We start from the raw sequence: 21,881 nt of genomic DNA on the forward strand, positions 1-21,881 counted from the left end.
GAGTGAGCTCAATGCAGGATCCCTTCCCCAGAAGCAGAGAGACTTTCAGTGTTCCTAGCATTAGGCAGCATAAGATGTAACAAGCTCATTTCATGTTAATTCTAAGGCTGTTAGGAACTGCATCTGTGTGGCCTTGCTGTGCACAAAAATATATTCCAAACTTGAACTACTACTTTACGTATACTTGAACGTATACAAATACACCTCTACCCTGATAGAACGCGACCCAATATAACACAAATTTGGATATAACGCAGTAAAGCAGTGGGGAGCCCCGGGCCCTTTAGAGCACCATCCAAGCCCCGCTGCTATACCGTATTATATCTGAATTCGTGTGGAGCCCCAGGCCCTTTAAATCACCGCCCAAGCCCGGCTGCCAGAGCCCTGGGGCTTCAGCAGCCAGGCTTGGGTGGTGATTTAAAGGGCCAGAGGCTCCGGCCGCTGTGGGGAGCCCCAGGTCCTTTAAATCCCCGCCCGTGTCCCGGTGCTGGAGCTCCGGTGATGATTTAAAGGGCCCGGGGCTCCCTGCAGCAGCTGGAGCACCGGGCCCTTTAAATCACTGCCGGGGAAACCAGTGCAGTCCAGCATGGCATACTGGCTCTTGCTGGTACACCAGACCGGACCGAACGCGATATAATGCGCTCTCACCTATAAGGCGGTGAGATTTTTTGGCTCCTGAGGACCACGTTATATCGGGGTAGAGGTGCAGTATTAAACCGACTATAAAACCGTTTGAAGTTCTTCCAGATACTTTCTTTATCACTTTCTCACCAAAGCAAACAGCACCTGCTACTTCCTTGCAGCACCATTTTTACCTCTTCATATTTGCGATCAGCCTCTTCAGCAATATGCTTAGCCTCTTTCAGCTGCATCTCCTGAATTTCCATTTTTTCTTCATCCTTCATTGCTCTGTTTTCAATAACCTTCATACCTCTGTAGAAGGAAACAAAGTGGATTGTTCAGAGAGATGGGGTTACTACAAGCCGGTCAGCACATTTAGCCTAACAGGCCTGTTGTGAACTTAATATTGAACTACTGTGACTTGAACCCAAACCAATCTATCATGTTCTTACTGGCTAACAAAGTTGCTGATAATACTAGTTGGAATGAATCTCTACTTATCAGATGGTCTGAACTTAACAGTGCTTGCAGCTATAGAATGATGCAGGATTCTTCCTTAGCTTATTGTGCTTCTTCCATTTAGCAAGATCCCAATATACTTTAAGTAGATTACATTTATTTGCTTGTATCATTAAAACATATTAGAGAGATACCAGCGGAACTTTTCTTTTTAAAATCTTACTCAAGTTTGTAGTCCTTAGAATAATTAGGTAAAGAGGAAATAGCTAAAAACAAAATAGCTAAATGCTTTACTCGGGACAAATATTAGTTCATTCAAGACAAACTATTGAGGCCAGGTTTTTGTTTAAATGCTGAGAAATTTTTTCTTAGAGCTCAAACCTGGAGCAGTTTGTAGACTATTAGAGTAAAATAATATCAAAGGCCAATGTAAAATTGGTTGGGTCCAACATTTCCCCTCCTAACTCATGGCAAGTAATAAAGTTTCTGGACTCTAGCCTGCAGAGCCAGGGTGCTGGAACTACAGGGACTGGGGTGTGTGGCAGCACCCCATAGCTTGAAGTGGTTTCCATCATATACAAGGCTTACAGTTTTGCTCAGTGGCTTTCAGCACCCCCATCATAAAAACTGTTCCAACGTCACTGCCACCATGGCTCATAAGCATATAGAATTCAGAGCACAGCTTTGGTTCTAGAAACTGGAATACCTTTACAGATAGCAGATCCAGCCAAAAACACCAGGTTGAAGAAAAGCCCTTCTTCTGAAATAAGTGTTCTGGTCTCAAACTCCCATACCCACTGCCTGAGATGCTTGGGTAAAGGATATATATCTGATCAGCGCACCCTCTGCCATAAATTTAATCAACAAGGCCCGTAGGCATTGGAAGTCTCTTCTGTGGTCTATTGATGGGGGAGGCCTTTAGCATCTTAGGATAGATGTGGAGTCACAACAGATTATAGGCCCAAATGGTGGAATGTCCACACTACATACATCTACTAGAAGGGAGTACATAACATCCTTTGACAATGGGATGCACAGCTATTTACTAGACAGCAGTATAATCTAGGATTTTATTTCTCTAGGAGGGAAATATGGGTTGGTAGTTAGAGCAAGGTGCAGAGTCAGGACTCTGATTAGATGCTATTTCACTTGAGTGGATAGGCAAAAATATGATACAAGTATTTTTACAAACTACATAGTCAAACACAGATTTGGCATATTAATTATAAAACGCATTGTGTCTAAGTGCATGAAAATGAAGTTCTGTTACCAAAGCTGCCAGCAGTGACTTGGTGCAACATCACAGATCTTCACTTACCTCTTCTGCAAAATAGGGTGGTTGATATGTATCTACTTCAAAAGGTATGTTTTTGAGGAGTTGCTCAATAATAAGACTGTAAATACATGGAATCATTGATCAATGGAAGAGGTGAGACTAGAATGTGTGGTCTCTTGACTCCCTGTCCAATGCCCTTCTCCTTAGATCAAGTATTTTAAGGGGGGAAAGCAGAGTTCCAAATAGGAGCCGGCTCAAATGCTGTGCATATTGTATGCATATGATACAGAAAGTTCAGCAAGGTCTGGGAGCCTGTGCAGCTGGAATGTTTGGAAAATTAAGAGCAAGTATATAACAAGTTATATTGTGTATATGCAAATTATGATTTTTCTATATTTGTAGTGCCAAATTTCAATATATTTCATGGAGACGACAAAACACCTCTCCAATCTCAGTACTACTCTGCTGCCAACTTTAAAGTTTTTACTTTAGAGAGACATGAGTGTTAAAACCATCAGAACTGATACTTAATATGATTTTGTTCTGACCTCATTCTTGGAAATGCTTGAGTCGTTTTTTCTCAGGCTACGTCTTCACTACCCGCCGTATCTAGACGTGATATATCGATCCCCGAATGCGCTTATATTGATTCCAGAACTCCACCAACTCGCACGGAGTTGCGGAGTCGACATGGGGAGCCGCGGACATCGATCCCGCGCCGTGAGGACGGTGAGTAATTTGATCTTAGATACTTCGACTTCAGCTACATTATTCACGTAGCTGAAGTTGTGTATCTGAGATCGATTTTCCCCCGTAGTGTAGACCAGCCCCCAGACTTTCAATCTGAGGCAAGGACCAACCTGGAAGCTTTCAGTCCAAATTCTAAGCAATTGTCCAAGTTATAGGCAACTGAAAACAAAGTTCTAATAGAAAGATTTATGTAATTAAGACATTGAATAAGTATATATTATAGGTGGAGCAGTAACAAGCAGTATTAAAACGGCTAAGGGCTCAGTTCAACTCCCACTGAAGTCAATCATTGACTTCAATGGAAGTTGAATCCAACTATAAAATAAATCGAGAGGCAAAGTTAAATAATGTTTGGGGCTAACAATTGAGAATTCTTCTATTTTAATTATCTGACTGTATGAACTGTGTGTTAAGAGCTGCATCAGAATTCTTTGCAGCCTTAGCTTGAGATTTCCATGAGGGTTAGTGATGCATTCAATGGTATGTATTCTCTTGAATTGCACTCAGCAACCTTAGTTGTAACTTCATGCAGTTTTATGATTAATTTTTATTATAGTATCATAGGAGTGTGCATAGTGCTCAAGAGGCAAATAAAGATACAGTTTTTCCCAGTGGAGATAACAGGCTTTGATAAAGCAAAATGGGACACAAATTACAATAGATCATGGTGGGAAAGAAATAGGTTAGACAGCTGGAGAGGAACAGGACAAGAAAAAATACAGCCCTTGGGAAGTTTAGCTTCCCCAAAAGAGCAGCTGGGATGTGTATTGATATACTGCAAGTTTTTTGTCATTTTTTGGATGAAAAGGGAAATGTCTAGACAATGGGAAAAGCTCATTAACAGTTACAGAGTCAGAGCAGTATCACTTTTATGATTGTGGCCCTTTATTCCTCACAATACTAGACGTAGCAACTAAAAGAGTGAGTGGGAAATGGAACTTAAGTGCACTGAGTCTTTAAAACCTTCAAAGACTGTTAAAGTAGCCTACTACTGGGATCTTCTGATTTAAGACACTTCTCTGCATCGTTCCTTTTGGATGCCTACCTCTCACTTTCATCTGCTGCCTTCTCTGCCTCCTCTAGTTTCTGCAGGGCTGTTGCCAGACGTTCTTGGGCACGATCCAGCTCCTCTTCCACCAGCTGAATACGCCTATTCAAAGCTGCCACTTCACCTTCTGCCTATGCAAAACAATCAAACAGCACTGGTTAAATAAAACCCAACTAGCTAGACACCAATAATTAAAAAATGATCACCTCTGATTACTTCATTTTCACTATTTATATGCATGGATCTCTAGGAAGAGATGCTTTCTAGTTTTTTAGCTATATAACTATAGGAATTTCAAAATATAGAGTGTTTTTATTAAAAATACACCCACACCTTCCCTTCCTCATCATACAGAATTAACCATTAAAAATCTGTTTAACAAGAAAAACATTTTCAGCTAATTGTACTGTGGAGATGGGAGGTTCTACATATAGAAATCTGGTTGAAACTTTTTTCTTAATCTTCTAACTCCCAGATGGCTCCGTCCAGAAATTCCACATTTGACTTATTTTGTCGGTCTTGTCAAAGATCCTAACCCTAGCGTTGGATGGCTTACTAATGGAATTTAGTTAAATCAGCTTCTGTGTACATTAGGATCTCCACTGTCTATAAATCTCCCATAGTTCATAAATGTGGTTGGCCAGGGGATGGTCTGGGAGCCACCAGGGGAAAATTACTCATCTGCGTGCATGCGGCACAGCAAGAAACTTTCAAAAAATAATTCCACTTTGTTTTCTACCACTTCTATATAGCCCTCTAAGACTGGGTGGAGAGGGGAGAAAACAGGAAATAGGGAGACAATCTGGGATCCATGGTGGAAACTATGGAGGCTGCTCTGATGAACTCTTGTTGTTAGGACTCTTATCATGTAGGCAATTCTTGACTTTTATTATTATTATCATTATTATTATTTTTTTAAATATGGAATTCCCATCACAGTGAAAAAATGTAGTAGGCATCTTGCAGTACTGAGTTATTTAAGATAGCCCAATCCTGCAAGAATTTTCAAAGGGACAGATCACTAATTCTGAGTCCTCACATCTCCCAGATACCTCTTGTGACTTGCCAGAATCTTTCAGAAGGATTCTCCAATGGCATAAAGTTTCACTGGTGAAATTCAAGGCAGATTAATGTGGTTTAGCTTTGATTAAATTGGGACGTGGAAAGTCAAATTTACAGTTTGTTTGGCCATTGAATCCAAAACTGACATTCTGAAATTCCACTTTGTCTATGAAGAACAGTGCAAATGTATTCTTTGAATGTGAAACAGTTTGAATTAGTGCTCTTTAATCCATCCTCTGTTTAGGTTTGGTGAAAAATACTGGACAGTATAGTGGTCTTGAGAGAAAAAGTTAACACAAAGTTTTGCTATAAAGTCAGACAATAAAATTTTTACCATAATCTAGAAGTGTTTTATCAAAAAGCATGTACACTTCCTGCTATATGGATAGGTTTTTCTAAATCACTTTTTTAATAATCTGGAAGGAAAATACTATATTTAATTAAATATGTATATGTCTTGTTGGTCTAGGACAGTAGTCCCCAAACTTCTTACCTTGCATCCCCCTTTACCTTATCTGTGCCTCTCCATAGGCTGGGAGTGAGGCCATGGCTCTGGGAGGGGAGGGGGACACAGATGGGGTAAGGTGGCCAAGGCTGGGGCTGGCAGCCAGGGCCCTGGGGACAGGGATGGCAGCTAGGGCCAGAAGTGAAGCTGGGTGGCACTCCCTCCCCATCCCCCTGTGGTCTAGGCTAGTGGTCCCCAACATTTTTGTCTGGCGGGCGCCAGACAAAGGACCGTGGCGGTGGTGGAGCATCCACCGAAATGCTGCCGAATTTCTGCGGCATTTCAGCAGTGACGCCTCTCAATAACGTCACTTGTCGTTGGTGCCGAAATGCGCTCCACCGCCGGTCAGGACGCGGGCGCATTTAGATGCCCCCACTGGTGTCATGGCACCCGTGGGCACCGCGTTGGGGACCCCGGTCTACGCGGTATATCAATATTGCCATCAGAGAGAAGCAGTTCTAGAATTTAAATCTCCAACTTCTCAGGATTGCAACTTGTCCCATACTGGAGACATCTCATTAATGTAGAGTGGTTTCAGAGAAAGATAAATTAAATATTACAGGATTGAGTATTTTAGTACCTAAAATCTTTCCTCACGCCAAATATGGATAGCCTGGGCCCAACAATAATTAAGGGGCTCTGAAGGTGAAAACAGGAGACGAGGGTTTACCTAGCAGACATGGTTTGAAATTGAGCAATAAAATATCAGGAAATACTTCCTAACAATTAGGTCTGTTTAAAGACTGTTGAATAGTCTGAGAATTAGTTAAAGCCCCATTACTGGAATAATTCGCAACTAGACTAAGCAAGGCACTGAAGAAATGTTGTAGACAGCAATCTCGCAATGCATACATCAAGAACAGATGATCAAATTAATCCCTCATATATGCAGTGAGTAACAGGAACCATATTATATTAAAACACAAAATGTTTGGAGAAAAGCAAATAATAACTATTGGCTGGTGGATTTTTGTATGACAGGCGCTAGGGTGACTCCTGTGTTCCTAGTGCAGTTTGTTCATTCGATTTTTCAGATTTCAAGTCAGTCAGCATTTCATTTGTTCTCTTCTTAAGTACTATTTATTGAATGTGCAGATTGCATACAAAAGCCACTGATATCTTAGAAAAGACATCTCTAGCAATCCAGCACTGGTAACCTCCTTCACCAGATGCTTTCATTTTAAGACGCAGCGTTAATGAAACAGGATTCCAACCTGTAACAAGCATCCCCCAAAGATAGGGTTGCCAACTATCTAATCACACAAACCCAAACACCCTTGTCCTGCTCCAAAGCCTCGCTCTTTCTCCAAGGCCTTGCCCCGTTCACTCCATCCCCCTCCCTCTGTTGCTTGCTGTCCCCCACCCTCACTCACTGTCACCAGGCTGGGGCAGGAGATTGGGGTGCAGGATCTTGTCTGGGGCTGAAGGTTTGGAGTGTGGGAGGGGGCTCCGGGCTGAGCCTGGGACAGAGAGTTGGAGTGCAGGAGGAGGCTGTGGAGTGCAAGCTGTGGGAGAGAGCTGTGTGAGAGGGGATGAGGGGGTGTGGACTCTGGGAGGAAGTTTGGGTGCAGGGCAGGCTCTGGGCAGGGGGTTGGGGTAGGGGTGTGAGGTGCAGGCTTCTGCCAGGAGGTGCTTACCTGCTTTCACCCAACTGCGCCGCCAAACTTTTAGCACCTAAAATCTCCCAGCTTGGCTTCAGTAGCCTCCGTGAGATAGAGCCCGATTCTGGGAGACTCCTGGCAAAACCGGGAGGGTTGGCAACCATACCTAAAAACGGATATGTAGCTACGAACAGGGGCTGCTAACAGGGAGTTTCGCAGGGAGTTTGGAAGGGGAGTGGGAAGGGGGCAAGGGTCCCTTGCTGTGTTTAAAACTATAAACTAAACTACATTCAAAACTTCTTAATTTAAACAAAACCCTTTCATTAACTAGGAGACCATGCAGGCAGAAGCCCAGCAGTAGAGTGGGGGCTATCCAGTTTATTGCGCTGAGTGCAGCATGTATGATTACCTGCCCTGTGGGCGGGTGCTGTATGTTTGCATTTGGTGCAAGGAGCTCCTGACCCTCAGAGACTGCATACGGGCTTTGGAGGCCAGGGTGGCGGAACTGGAGGAGCTAAGGGAGGCAGAGAGGTATGTTGATGAGGCTTTCTGGGACACTGTAGAATTGTCCCACTTCTGGTCAGATAGCCCCTGTGCTGTTGAGAAGGATGAAAGGCCCAGGGAAGCAGAGCAGTCAACAGGTGCAGAGGGAAACCTTCCCATAGTTGGGACCCTCCTTCCAGATGGTGTTAGGGTATCCTCTCGCACTGAGGTTACCTCTCCGGGGGAGGGAACTCCACTCACTAGGAAAAGGCAGGGGTTAGTAATGGGAAATTTGATCATTAGAAACATAGATAGCTGGGTTTGTGATGACCAGGAGAACTGTGTGGTCACCTGCCTGCCTGGTGCGAAGGTTGCGAATCTCTCGAGGCATCTGGATAGACTTACGTGTAGTGCTAGGGAGGAGCCAGTGGTCGTGGTACGTGTAGGTACTAATGACATAGGGCTGAGTAGGAGAGACATCCTGGAGGCCAAATTTAGGCTGCTAGGAAAGAGACTGAAATCCAGGACCTTTATGGTGGCATTCTCAGAAATGCTCCCAGTTCCACGCACAGGACCAGGTAGGCAGGCAGAGCTTCAGAGTCTCAATGCATGGAAGAGACAATAGTTCAGGAGAGGAGAGGTTTAGATTCATTAGGAATTGGGGAAACTTTTGAGATAGGGGAGCCTGTACAGGAAGGATGGGCTCCACCTAAACCAAAGTGGAACCAGACTGCTGGGATAAGAGGGAAGGTCCTTTCATGGATTGAGAACTGGTTAAAAGACAGGGGAAAAAGGGTAGGAATGGTAAATTCTCAGAATGGAGATGGATAACTAGTGGTGTTCCCCAAGGGTCAGTCCTAGGACCAATCCTATTCAACTTATTCCTAAATGATCTAGAGAAAGGGGTGAACAGTGAGGTGGCAAAGTTTGCAGATGATATTAAACTGCTCAAGATAGTTAAGACCAAAGCAGACTGTGAAGAACTTCAAAACGATCTCACAAAACTAAATGGCAACAAAATGGCAAATGAAATTTTAATATGGATAAATGTAAAATAATGCACACTGGAAAAAATAACCCCACCATGTTCCTTCTGCCAATAACAGGGAGAGGTAACTGTATAGGAAATGGCTCTAAAATATCTGATGGTCCCACATGGGAGCATCTCTTGGATATAAGTAAGCGGGTTTTAGGATACTCTTGTGCTGGTGAATCAGCAGGAAGCTTCCTAATGCAGCAACAGATGTAACCCTAGACAACCAATATCATTTTTTTGTGGCAGTGGGGAGTTACATACCTCAACCATGACATAATTGTCTCTGCCTTTTTCCTGTGGGCAAACTACTGCAATAAATTAACACTAAATCAAATATACAACCGATATACTGTGTGTTCTAAAATATACCATTTCTAGTTAGTTACACATCTGCATTCTGTGCAGGTACATACATCTGTTGCCTTCTTATCAGTCTGTTCCAGTTTTTCCTGAGCATCTTTGAGAGCTTCTGAGTATTTATCCAGTTCATCTTCAGTTCCTTTTAACTTCTTCTGCAGTGCCACCAGCTCATCCTCTACCTTGTGAGAAAGAAAAATAAGTTGTGAACATTCCGACACATTGGTTGCTCTGCTTATAGATAAGGATAGCCAAAGACTTCTCCCTACTATTTGTTTTAAATTATGTTAAGATGTTTTTAAAGTGATGCTATGGAGAGATATCTAATTGTGGATTTTTCAAAGTTGCTGTGTAAATTCAGTTGTTTAGATGCCAAGTAGCCTGCACAGTTTTACACCATGCTAATAAATCTAACATGGCAGCTGAGCAGGCTGTTTGGCATTCACATAATGAACATAAGAATGGCCCTGCTGGGTCAAACCAAAGGTCCATCTAGCCCAGTATCCTGTCTTCTGACAGTGGCCAGTGCCAGGTGCCCCAGAGGGAATGAACAGAACAGGTAATCATCAAGTGAACCATCCCCTGTCGCTCATTCCCAGCTTCTGGCAAACAAAGGCTAGGAACACCATTCCTGCCCATCCTGGCTAATAGCCATTGATGGACCTATCCTCCATGAATTCCTCTATTTCTTTTTTGAACCCTATTATGGTCTTGACTTTCACAACATCCTCTGGCAAGGAGTTCCACAGGTTGCCTGTGTGTTGTATGAAGAAACACTTCCTTTTATTTGTTTTAAACCTGCTGCCTATTCTGAAACTTTGCTATATCCATGTTTCTAAACTGATTTAGCAAACCTCACCTATGAGGAAAATTTTTTAAAATATTAGAAAAGACTGAGTGGGGACCTGATAACAGTCTTCAAATATGTTAAGGGCTGTTATAAAGAGGATGGTAATCTGCTGTTCTCTATGTCTGCTAAAAGAAGTAATGGGCTTAATCTGCAGGAAGGGAGATTTAGGTTAGATAGGAAAAACTTTCTAACTATAAGGATAGTTAAGCACTGGAATAGGCTTCCAAGGAAGGTTGAGGAATCCCTGTCATTAGAGGCTTTTAAGAAAAGGTAGACAAACACCTGTCACGGATGGTCTAGGTATACTTGGTCCTGCTTCAGCATAGAGGGCTGAACTATCCGACTTCTTGAGGTCCTTGCCAGTGCTACATTTCTATGATTCTATAACTCAGCTGTTGTAAGTAGGCATAACTCCACTTACTTCAATTTAGCTGTGACAAAGTACACAAGTTGAGAATCCGACCCCATACATCCATAGATAGAGTAACTGTCTATGTTGCCCTGGTCTGAAATAAAAAATTATGCTAGCATAGTGTGCTCCTCCTCAGAGAAGGCAGGGACAAGCTTGTCCCCATCACTGGCATTCTACCTACAGTACTGTCATTGAATCCTGATAATAAAGAAAATGTCATGTATATAGGAAAAATGCATTATACCCAGTATCCCTGAGTTCAGGGAGACTCTTAATGAAACATAAATTTGAAACGATATGAAAAATAAATTTGGTGTATGTCTTTTACTCTTTGGACTGTATTGCCCTTTGTTTATAGGCTGTAGCCCACTTGGTCCATACGTAAATACAACACTGGATCTATTGTCTCCTTAACCTATGCATGAGGATAGAGAATGACTCACAGAAGTACAGGTATTAAGTAGAGTAGAGTTTAGAGTCCCTTACTTTGTTTTACCTAGTCTCCCTTAGCAAGCACTGCTACACTTCACTTGGTAAATTGAGGCATTGCTTGAAATATGTTGAATATGATCAGTGCAAATGTGTTATCTGAAATACAGAGGTACCATCCACTCACTGAGATAGTTATTTTCTTAGATTTGATAGTCATAATATTATTTCCCTAAAGATTCAGAGCTTTAAACCATATATGGTTCTCCAATGGAAGGAGGGACATATGGGTCATCCAAGGTATGTTCCATTTTATCTCATTATCACTCGACCATACCATATAAATCCATAATGTATTCTAAAAAGGTGCTATTTATATCCTGCTGGGAGACTGCCAGATGACAAATTGCCCCCTGTTCCCTGGAGAATTTCTATTATCATGAGACTTCTTGCTGATAACATAACTGGTGTGCCTGCAGACTGTCTGATCTGTGATTGAACTCATAATACCACCTTTGTTCTGTTCTATCCTGGGAATAGTTAATTCATTGGGAAGAATGATGGCTTAACTCATTCCTTGAATACATTAAGTTTATTAAAACAGTTAATTTAAACCACCTTTATGTGTGTGTTACTTTTTAGTGCAGTTCTTTTACGTTGTTGTTTGTGCCCTGGAGGATATCTTTATGATTTTGATTAGCATGTTGTGTATGTACATTGTTATACATTTCTGTACTTGTGCTCAGAGTAGCCTGATGCTGTGGAAAAAAGGGCTAATGTGATAGTAGGCTATATTAATGGGAATATTGAGCAGGAGTAAGGTTATATTACCTCTGTATATGGCATCGGTGAGACTACAACTGGAATACTGTCTCCACACTTTTTAAACAGAAAGTTGCAAAATTTGGGAGTTTTCAGAGAACAGCATCAACAATGATTTGTGGTCTGGAAAATGAACCTTACAATGAGAGACTAAGGGCTCTCTTTGTTAGCATTTTTTAACCTTTTTATTGCCAATTGACTCATCATAGTTAATGCCTTTATAAAGACTAGTCTGGACAGTTCACAAATGTTTGTGGTTTATACTAAGTTGAGCCCTAAAGAAGTGCAAGATATTTAGTTTATCAAAGAAAATGTTAACCAATGATTAATCATGGTCTATAAGTACCTACGTAAGGAGGAGATATTTGCTGCTAGAGGGCTTCTTAAAATAGCAGAAAAAAATATAGCACGATCCAGCGGCTGTAAATTGAAGTCAGCAAAGTTCAAGCTAGAAATGAGATACAAATTTTTATCAGTGAAAGTAATTAACAATTGAAACAGATGAGGGGTGTGGTGAACTCTCCATCACAGGTAATCTTTAAATCAAAACTGGATACTTTTTTAAATGCTACACTAGCTGACTTCAATTTATTGGGTTAGATGCAGGATGACAACATGAAATACTAGAGTCTTGAGGTTTTTATGAGGTCAGACTAGGTGATCATAATACTCCCTTAGTGCCATTATACTCTGTTATAATCTAAATGCCCTTGGAAAATAATAAAAACTACAATTTTAAAAATTCCAAATCCAACAATTTGACCTAACACCCTAATAAAGGTGACAAAGCAAAGCAAATAAAAATTCCTTCCATGAACACCATAGTTACCACCCTTCTAAGTCATTGAATTTCTCTGATCCTCAGTTCCCAATACATTGAAGACAACTTAACTAGGCACTCAGATACTATAGTGATTGGGGAGCATGTAAGAATCCCCAAAAATCATAACCAAAAGATTATATGTGTATTATTGTGTATAAAGTAGGGTGGTCAAGCGAATAAAAAAATTATCACGATTAATCGCATGATTAAACAAATTAATTGCAATTAATCATGCTGTTAATAATATAATACTATTTATATAAATATTTTGATATTTTCCATATTTTCAAATATATTGGTTTCAGTTACAACATAGAATACGAAGTGAACAATTCTCACTTTATATTTTTTTTTATTATAAATATTTACGCTGTAAAAATAAAAGAAATTTTATTTTTCAGTTCACTTAATACAAGTACTGGAGTGCAATCTCTTTATCATGAAAGTTGAACTTACAAATGCAGAATTATGTACAAAAATAACTGCATTCAAAAATAAAACAATGTAAAACTTTAGAGCCTACAAGTCCACTCAGTCCTGTTTCTTGTTCAGCTAATCATTCAGCCAAACAAGTTTGTTTCATTTGGAAGAGATAATGCTGCCCACTTCTTGTTTACAATGTCACCTAAAAGTGAGAACAGACGTTCTCATGGCACTGTTGTAGCCAGTGTTGCAAGACATTAACATGCCAGATGTGCTAAAAATTCATGTCTGTTCAACCCTCATTCCACAGGACATGCGTCTATGCTAGTGATGGGTTCTGCTCGATAACAGTCCAAAGCAGTGCAGACCAACGCATATTCATTTTCATCATCTGAGTCAGATGCCACCAGTAAAAGATTGATTGTCTTTTTTGGTGGTTCAGGTTCTTTAGTTTCTGCACTGGAGTGTGCTCTTTTAAGACTTCTGAAAGCATGCTCAACACCCCATCCCGATCAGATTTTGGAAGCCACTTCAGATTCTTAAATCTTGGGTCGAGTGCTGTAGCTATCTTTACAAAACTCACACTGGTACCTTCTTTGTGTTTTGTCAAATCTGGAGTGAAAGCGTTCTTAAAACAAACAACATGCTGGGTCATCATCTGAGACTGCTAGAACATGAAATATATGGCAGAATGCGGGAAAAACAGAGAGCAGGAGACATACAGATCTCCCCCAAGGAGTTCAGTAACAAATTTAATTAACACATTTTTGTAACGAGCGTCATCAGCATGGAAGCATGTTCTCTGGAATGGTGGCCGAAGCATGAAGGGGCATATGAATGTTTAGCAGATTTAGCATGTAAATACCTTGCAATGCCAACTGCAAAATTGCCATGTGAACCTCTGTTCTCACTTTCAGGTGACGTAAATAAGAAGCAGATAGCATTATCTCCTGTAAATGTAAACAAACCTTGTTTATCTTAGCGATTGGCTGAACAAGAAGTTGGACTGAGTGGACTTGTAGTTTCTAAACTTTTACACTGTTTTGTTTTTTGAGTGCAGTTATGTAAAAAAAAACAAACTACATTTGTAAGTTGCGCTTTCGTGATAGAGATTGCACTATGATACTTGTATGAGGTGAATTGAAAAATACTATTTTGTTTATCATTTTACAGTGCAGATATTTGTAATAAAAATAATATAAAATGAGTACTGTACAGTTTATATTCTGTATTGTAATTGAAATCAATATATTTGAAAATGTAGAAAATCATCCAAAAAATTTAATAAATTTCAATTGATATTCTATTATTTAACAGCGCAATTAAAACGGGAAGTGATCACGATTAATTTTTTAAATTATGATTAATTTTTTTCAGTTAAACACATGAGTTAACTGCGATTAATTGACAACCATAGTATAAAGATTTTTTTCCTTTGGAGGTTTCTTCCATTCAGCTGTTTTGTTTCCTCCCCTTCAGATCTTCTGTGCACAAAGGCCCATAATGTATCTTTTTTTTCTAGCAGAAGGGGACACTGGACAATGTTCCATCAGAAGCTTGTTATTATTTTTCCCTGAGTACACTTGATAAGTCACTTTAGAGTGACACAATGGTAATTTCGTCTTTGTGCTGTGCATGCTGGGCATACATTTAGCTGTCTTAGACTAGACCAATGTAATTCAAAAGTAACTACAGAAGTAGAGGTAGTTATTCTGGATTAATACTGGTGTAATTGAGAAGAGAATTTTTGCTATCTCAAGCCATGCTGTCAGACTCTGCTGACATCAGAGTGGGGGCTTAGATCTGAGTCCTGTTCTCATATTTTCCACATTATGCCACTATTGGGCAGGCTTTTTTTTTTTTTAATATTTCTTAGCTTCTTTTTCATTTTCAGCTACAAAAAACTTTCCATTATAAAACTGGTTTTGTTGCTTATCACTTTGCCAAATTTTAACTGTTTGGGATGAAATTTTGCATGCCATGTGTCTGCTGCAGGTTGAATTTTTTGGGAACATTCAGCCAAAACAGTTCAGCTGCTTCCAAAAATGAGAATATGGAAAAATACATCATTTTGCCCCTGTTAAAAATGCTGACAAACCTTTTATTTGAGCAGCTCTAGTGCCCCATGCTTTGGAACAAGAACTTGAAATTTGGTAGGGTAGGTGACTTTTATGTCAGGGATGTATCTTTTGCGGGCACATTGAAAATCTACCCAAATTTGATGAGATTATGTCTTTGAAAAAAATCACAGTACGCACATGCTCAGAGTCTGATTTTAGCAGCTAAAAAGCTCCAAAGATTCCATCATCATTGAGCATGCTCAAGCCTCTCACAGCTCCTACTGCTGATCAGACTGCATGTGCATCATCCCCACAGAGAAACTGAGGGAATTTCATCGCCTCAGCATTCTTATGTGTGAGCAGATCTGTGCATTGTGTTGGAATGGAGCATGTGTAGTCTGGCTACTACGGGAAAGCACCATAGAAAAGCTCGTGAGGATGTTAATGATTTTGTATTCACTGCAGGAATTGGGTATACTTAATGATGAAGATAAAAGAAAATAGTGAATAACTATTCATTCACTAAGCACCATACATCTTGTGCACTGAATGAAGTAGGATTGTGTGGAAAAAAATAGTACATGATGCAGTCTAATTACTTGATCATAATGTGCATGCATAAGGGTTGTTATACAGTGTTTAGAATGTTTTGAGTATTCCTGTTATATCACTAATACTATAAATAAGGAATAATTGGAATTTTTTTTCACCACTTTAAAAGCAGAGATCATAGTGGATTCTTTATATTTTTAAATTCTGTTCCCACCAGGTCTCTACATGCACGATTGGTTTTAGGTTGATGGAGCATCGATTGAGATGGTAAAAATTATTTTTAAAGCAAATAATGTAAACTTAAATATAACTTCAATTAAAAATCAGTTAATTTTTTTCACTTGGATGTAGCTTTTCCCTTTTCCTTTAGCTCTGCTATTTTGTAAAACTATCGAGCCAAGAAAGTCTTCAGAAATGTGGAAGCTTCAGTATCCACTATCTGTTTTTTTAAAACTAAATCCCTCCTTTAAGCAATCTTGTATAGACAACTGGGATTGCGCAGCCTTCTTTGTCATTTTCAGATATAGGGTGCCTTTCCTCTCCTCCATCAAAAATTGTTCAAAAACACTGATTTTGTGAAGCATTTCAGCTACAATTATTCAACATTCTGTGTTTATTCAGAATTGCATTCTTTTATGCCCGGTCTTTGGGTGAAACTGGTGGGCCTTAAGTAGTACTGACCCTCTAAACTTGTCTTATGTAGAAATTATAGTCTGGAATATAAAAAGGAATAACATAAAAAAGCATCTTTTAAAAAGTGGAAGTCAGATTCTAGTGAGGTAAGTAGAAAGGAGCATAAACAGTGCCAAATTAAGTGTAAAAATGTAATAAGAAAAGCCAAAAAGGAGTTTGAAGAACAGCTAGCCAAAAATTCAGAAGGTAATAACAAAATGTTTTTTAAGTACATCAGAAGCAGGAAGCCTGCTAAACAACCAGTGGGGCCCCTGGACGATCAAGATACAAAAGGAGCACTTAAAGACGATAAAGTCATTACGGAGAAACTAAATGAATTCTTTGCTTCAGTCTTCACGGCTGAGGATGTTAGGGAGATTCCCAAACCTGAGCCGTCCTTTATAGGTGACAAATCTGAGGAATTGTCACAGATTGAAGTGTCGCTAGAAGAGGTTTTGGAATTAATTAACAGTAACAAGTCACTGGGACCAGATGGCATTCATCCAAGAGTTCTAAAAGAACTCAATGTGAAATTGCAGAACTATTAACTATGGTTTGTAACCTGTTCTTTAAATCAGCTTCTGTACCCAGTGACTGGAAGATAGCTAATGTAATGCCAATATTTAAAAAGGGCTCTAGAGGTGATCCCGGCAATTACAGACCAGTATGTCTAACGTCAGTACCGGGCAAATTAGTTGAAACAATAGTAAAGAATAAAATTGTCAGACACATAGAAGAATATAAATTGTTGAGCAAAAGTCAGCATGGTTTCTGTAAAGGGAAATCATGTCTTACTAATCTATTAGAGTTCTTTGAAGGGGTCAAAATTGAGGTGGCAAAGTTTACAGATGATACTAAACTACTTAAGATAGTTAAGACCAAAGCAGACTGTGAAGAACTTCAAAAAGATCTCACAAAACTAAGTGATTGGGCAACAAAATGGCAAATGAAGTTTAATGTGGATAAATGTAAAGTAATGCACATTGGAAAAAATAACCCCAACTATACATACAATATGATGCGGGCTAATTTAGCTACAACTAATCAAGAAAGATCTTGGAGTCATCGTGGATAGTTCTCTGAAGATGTCCACGCAGTGTACAGCGGCAGTCAAAAGCAAACAGGATGTTAGGAATCATTAAAAAAGATTAAATAAGATGGAGACTATCTTATTGCCCTTATATAAATCTCATCTCAAAAAAGATATACGGGCATTAGAAAAGGTTCCTTCCGAGAAGGGCAACTAAAATGATTAGGGGTTTGGAACAGGTCCCATATGAGGAGAGATTAAAGAGTCTAGGACTTTTCAGCTTTGAAAAGAGGAGACTAAGGGGAGATATGATAGAGGTATATAAAATCATGAGTGGTGTGGAGAAAGTGAATAAAGAAAAGTTATTTACTTGTTCCCATAATATAAGAACTAGGGGCCACCAAATGAAATTAATAGGCAGCAGGTTTAAAACCAATAAAAGCAAGTTCTTCTTCACACAGTGCATAGTCAATCTGTGGAACTCCTTGCCTGAGGAGGTTGTGAAGGCTCGGACTATAACAGGATTTAAAAGAGAACTGGATAAATTCATGGAGGTTAAGTTCATTAATGGTAAGGAATGGTGTCCCTAGCCTCTGTTTGTCAGAGGGTGGAGGTGGATGGCAGGAGAGAGATCACTTGATCATTATCTGTTAGGTTCACTCCCTCTGGTGCACCTGGCATTAGCCACTGTTGGTAGACAGGATACTGGGCTGGATGGATCTTTGGTCTGACCCAGTATAGCCATTCTTATGTTCAGAAGCTCTTCAGGAAGTGCTGTATTCGACCTTAATCTGAAGGTCAATATAAAATCCCTGTTAGTACTGGTACGGTGCCTGCACTCCAACACTACTCATTGGTGCATCAGGCTACAAATAAACATATTATACTCCTCTTCCAATCACATTTAGCAATGACTGCATGTTTGTGGAAAATATTTTAATGTGTCTAAACCTCTTAGTCTTTGCTATAATGTTTTGTGCTGTGATGATCTCTTTTTTTGTTTTGAGATATTTAATCACTAGAGAGGAGTGATTTGTAAGAAAAGACACCCAAGTAACTCAAAATGTTTGAGTTAGATCTAAATCCTACTGCATTAGACAGTGGTGGTTTGATCTGTGTACTCTGCCAATTTAAAAATCCCAAATACAGCATTAGCAATGCATTCCTGGACTTCTACATAAGATCAGTTCACACAAATAACTTAGTCCATTACCTCAATTTCAGGATTCAATATTTCTGATTATTCCCAATAATAGAAATCCTACCATACTATCCGGAGTACGTGGTCACTGTCAGTTGGTTCTCAAATGAGGGACATTTCTCACACTGAGGTGATCTGCATTAATTTTGCCTCAAGGTTAGCTTTAATTCATGGTCAGGCATTGCCTAGGAAAAATCTTACAGCTCTACCACTGTGTGTCATCCTTGTTTAAGATATAAAGCTCTAGTCTCTTCAAGGAAATTAAATGAGGAACCATGTAGGATTCAAAAAAAGAACTCTCTGAAGTACACTGAGTAGTCTAGGAATGGTGCTGACTTCACTGAGTCCCAAATCAAAATGGATGAGCAAATAGGAAAAGTTAACAGATTGTTCCATCTGCATGCATGAAATATATTACCAAAATGCAAAATACTTCAACGGAGGGTGTGCAGAAAAATAGGAGACCTAACAATATTATTCTGTTTTCTCACCATCACAAAAATATGCTACTTACATTTTAATGTTGTTACAATTTTCTCTACAGTGTAGATATACAACTGTTTTTATTCCTACTCACCTGTTTGCACTTGTCCTCAGCTGCTTTTTTATCTGCTTCAGCCTGTTCAGCTCTATCAATTGCATTCTCCTTATCTAGCTTCAGCATCTGCATCTTTTTCTTGATGGCTTCCATTTTTGCTGGAGGATGGGGTTGTGTCTCTCACACACAAGAGAAGAAAAGCTTTGCAAGAACAAACTTGTAGTAAACAGTCTTAAAAATAGGTAGAGAAAGTAGTAGAGCACTGCTCTAGGTGTGCAGCGCAATGAACCCTTGAATGGTTGTAGTTAGCTTTAAAGTCTCAAAGACACTTACTCAATATTTTGGATGCAGCCCAAATCCCTGGTGCACCCCCCCCCCACCCGACCTTTCACGTGAAGCCTTTCTAAGGAACAAGCTGGAAGCGATTCACTAGGGGAATCTTAAGTGCTCAGTCATCTCCTTATTTGGGTGTCTGTTTTCTTAAAGGAAAAAAATGTTTCCATTTTTAACCTTCTGACATATGCAAAAGTGTTGACATATGAACACATATGCTTGAAACAAAGCTCATTAGCAGCTCTCGTTTGTAGAACACTTAAACAGTCCACAGGGTTATGGAAAATGGTCTGGCTTCCCATACATAGCAGGCAAGCAGAATAACATCTGGAGGAAGTGGAAGGATCCTTATAGATTTAGAAACTGAAAAATGTTCATGCGCAGAAAACTTGAGACAATGACTGCACATACAAGAGAAACTAGTAAAAACATGTATCTTATGGGAAACAGACATCCTATGTTTGATATGTTGTGAAATGCATAACAAAATTATAGGTATAAAAATCATAAACCCTTAGAGACTCAAATTTTGCTTTCAGTTAGCCTGGTACAATTCCTATAAATAATCTTTCAATAGACGTTTCATATATGTAACAGAAGGCAGATTTGGTACCCAAGATGGGGAGGATGTTCAAAGGCTTTCATTTTGCACCTACCTGCCATTTTGGTCTTTGAAAATTCTCCCCCTAAATGTTTGGGGGAATAATATATATTTTCTAATTCATTTGGGAGATAATGCTATAAAGTTGAAATGTCACAAGTATTTTGTCAATTAATCTGATTCCATTCATAAACTATTATCTTTTAATATGTTTGAGGGAAAGTTTGTTTTAGTTTTTACATTTTAGGTATATTAATAAAGTGTGGTTTACAGAGATGCTTTTGGCCCAATGGCAACATCTAATGTTCAGGAGACAAAAGCATGTTTGGGTCCATTTTTGTCATACAGGAGGGGTTCTTAAACTCTCCCACAGGTAGGGACTACATCTAAATAAATTATCTCATGCTCTTTGTTTTCATGACCATCTGGACTATCACAGAAATGAAAGGCTGGAACGGACATTGAGAGGCCATCAAGTCGAACCCCCAGTTTGCACTGAGGTTGGCCCAAGTAAACCAGAACGTTCTTGGCAGGTGTTTGTCCAACCTGTTCATAAAAACCTCCACTGAAGGGGATTCCACAACCTCCTTTGGAAGCTTGTTACAGAGCTTAACTACCCTCATAGTTAGAAAGTTTTCCCTAATATCTAACCTAAATCTCTCTTCCTGCAGATTAAACCCATTACTACTTGTCCCACTTTTAGTGGACATAGAGCGCAGCAGATCGCCATCCACTTGATAACGCTTCAAATATGTTAAGGGCTGTTATCAGGTCCCACCTCAGTCGTCTCTTCTCAAAACTAAAAATACCTAGTTTAACCTTTTATCATTTTTAATGCTCTCCTCTGGACTCTTTCCAATTTGTACACATATTTCTTAAAGTGCAGTACCTAGAATTGAAAACAGTGCTCCAGCTGAGGTCTCCCAGGCTAAGTAGATCGGGACAATTACCTCCTGTGCCTTACATACAACATTCACACTAATATAACCTGGAATATTAGCCTTTTTAGCCACTACATCACATTGATTCATATTTAATTTGAGATCCATTATGACCCCCAGAGCTTTTTCAGAGGTACTGCTGCCTAACCAGTTATTCCTCATTTTGAGGCTGTACATTTGATTTTTCCTAAGTGAAGTATTTTGCACTTGTTTTTATTAAATTTCATCTTGTTGAATTCAGCACAATTCTCTTATTCATCAAGGTTGTTTTGAATTTGAAGCCTGTCCACCAAAGTGCTTGTAACCCCTTCCAGCCTGGGTTTATTTGCAAATTTTATCAGAATACTCTCCTCTTAATTATCCAAGTAATTGATGAAAATATTGAATATGGCCCCTGCTATTCAAAAAAAAAATTATTAAAGTATTTAATGGGTCTTTAATGTTACGTGGCAGTCAGAACCAAGGAGCCAGTGTTATGTGACCAGCCAACATGCTGCAGATCACAAGTAAACCCTTTGTGAGACAGTTTGGGAATCCTTGTTAAACCATTTGAGTCACACAAGTTTGTCCCCACTATAGTGAGCTCATGTACTAAAAAAAAGTAGATTTTATTTTCTTTTAATTTAGACGTTTCACTAAAGGAATTCTAGTTTTGTTAAACAGAATTAAATTGTAATTTGGTAGAGAAATAATCCTCACTGAATAGACACTTCATTGCTCTGGAGAAAAATGGATTCTAGTTTGACTGAGTCATGAGCTTAGAAAATCACACACTGTATATACATAACATTTTAAAATAATAGTAATATGTTAAACAGTGATCCACCAGTGCTCCAGGGTATGGTAAGCTGTGGGTAAGGATTGTGTGACAGATTTACCTGAGTAAAGCACATACTAGGATGAACGCAGTGAGTGAGACATATTGTAATAACATACATTTGCATAATAATAAAATACATTTATCTGAATTGTAAGCTTAACTGCTGAAAAGTGGAT

General features: G+C 39.5%; 1 protein-coding gene across 3 annotated transcripts in view; it reads right to left on the reverse strand.

The window, feature by feature from the left end:
* Positions 1-20,999, reverse strand: part of TPM4 (tropomyosin 4) — a 35,087-nt gene extending 14,088 nt beyond the window's left edge. For all 3 annotated transcript variants that reach the window (XR_007771385.1, XM_050934023.1, XM_050934022.1), the window contains exons 1-4: positions 19,050-20,999; positions 9,255-9,380; positions 4,152-4,285; positions 816-933 (exon numbers count right to left, since the gene is read on the reverse strand). Coding sequence is in view for 2 of the 3 variants with exons in the window: in XM_050934023.1 (XP_050789980.1) it covers positions 816-933; positions 4,152-4,285; positions 9,255-9,380; positions 19,050-19,163 (492 nt within the window). In the remaining variant the exon portion in view is untranslated. The remainder of the gene's footprint in view (positions 1-815; positions 934-4,151; positions 4,286-9,254; positions 9,381-19,049) is intronic.
* Between the last annotated feature and the right edge of the window lie 882 nt (positions 21,000-21,881).

Source organism: Gopherus flavomarginatus, chromosome 24 (genome assembly GCF_025201925.1).
Source record: "Gopherus flavomarginatus isolate rGopFla2 chromosome 24, rGopFla2.mat.asm, whole genome shotgun sequence".
NCBI classification, from domain to species: Eukaryota; Metazoa; Chordata; order Testudines; family Testudinidae; genus Gopherus; species Gopherus flavomarginatus.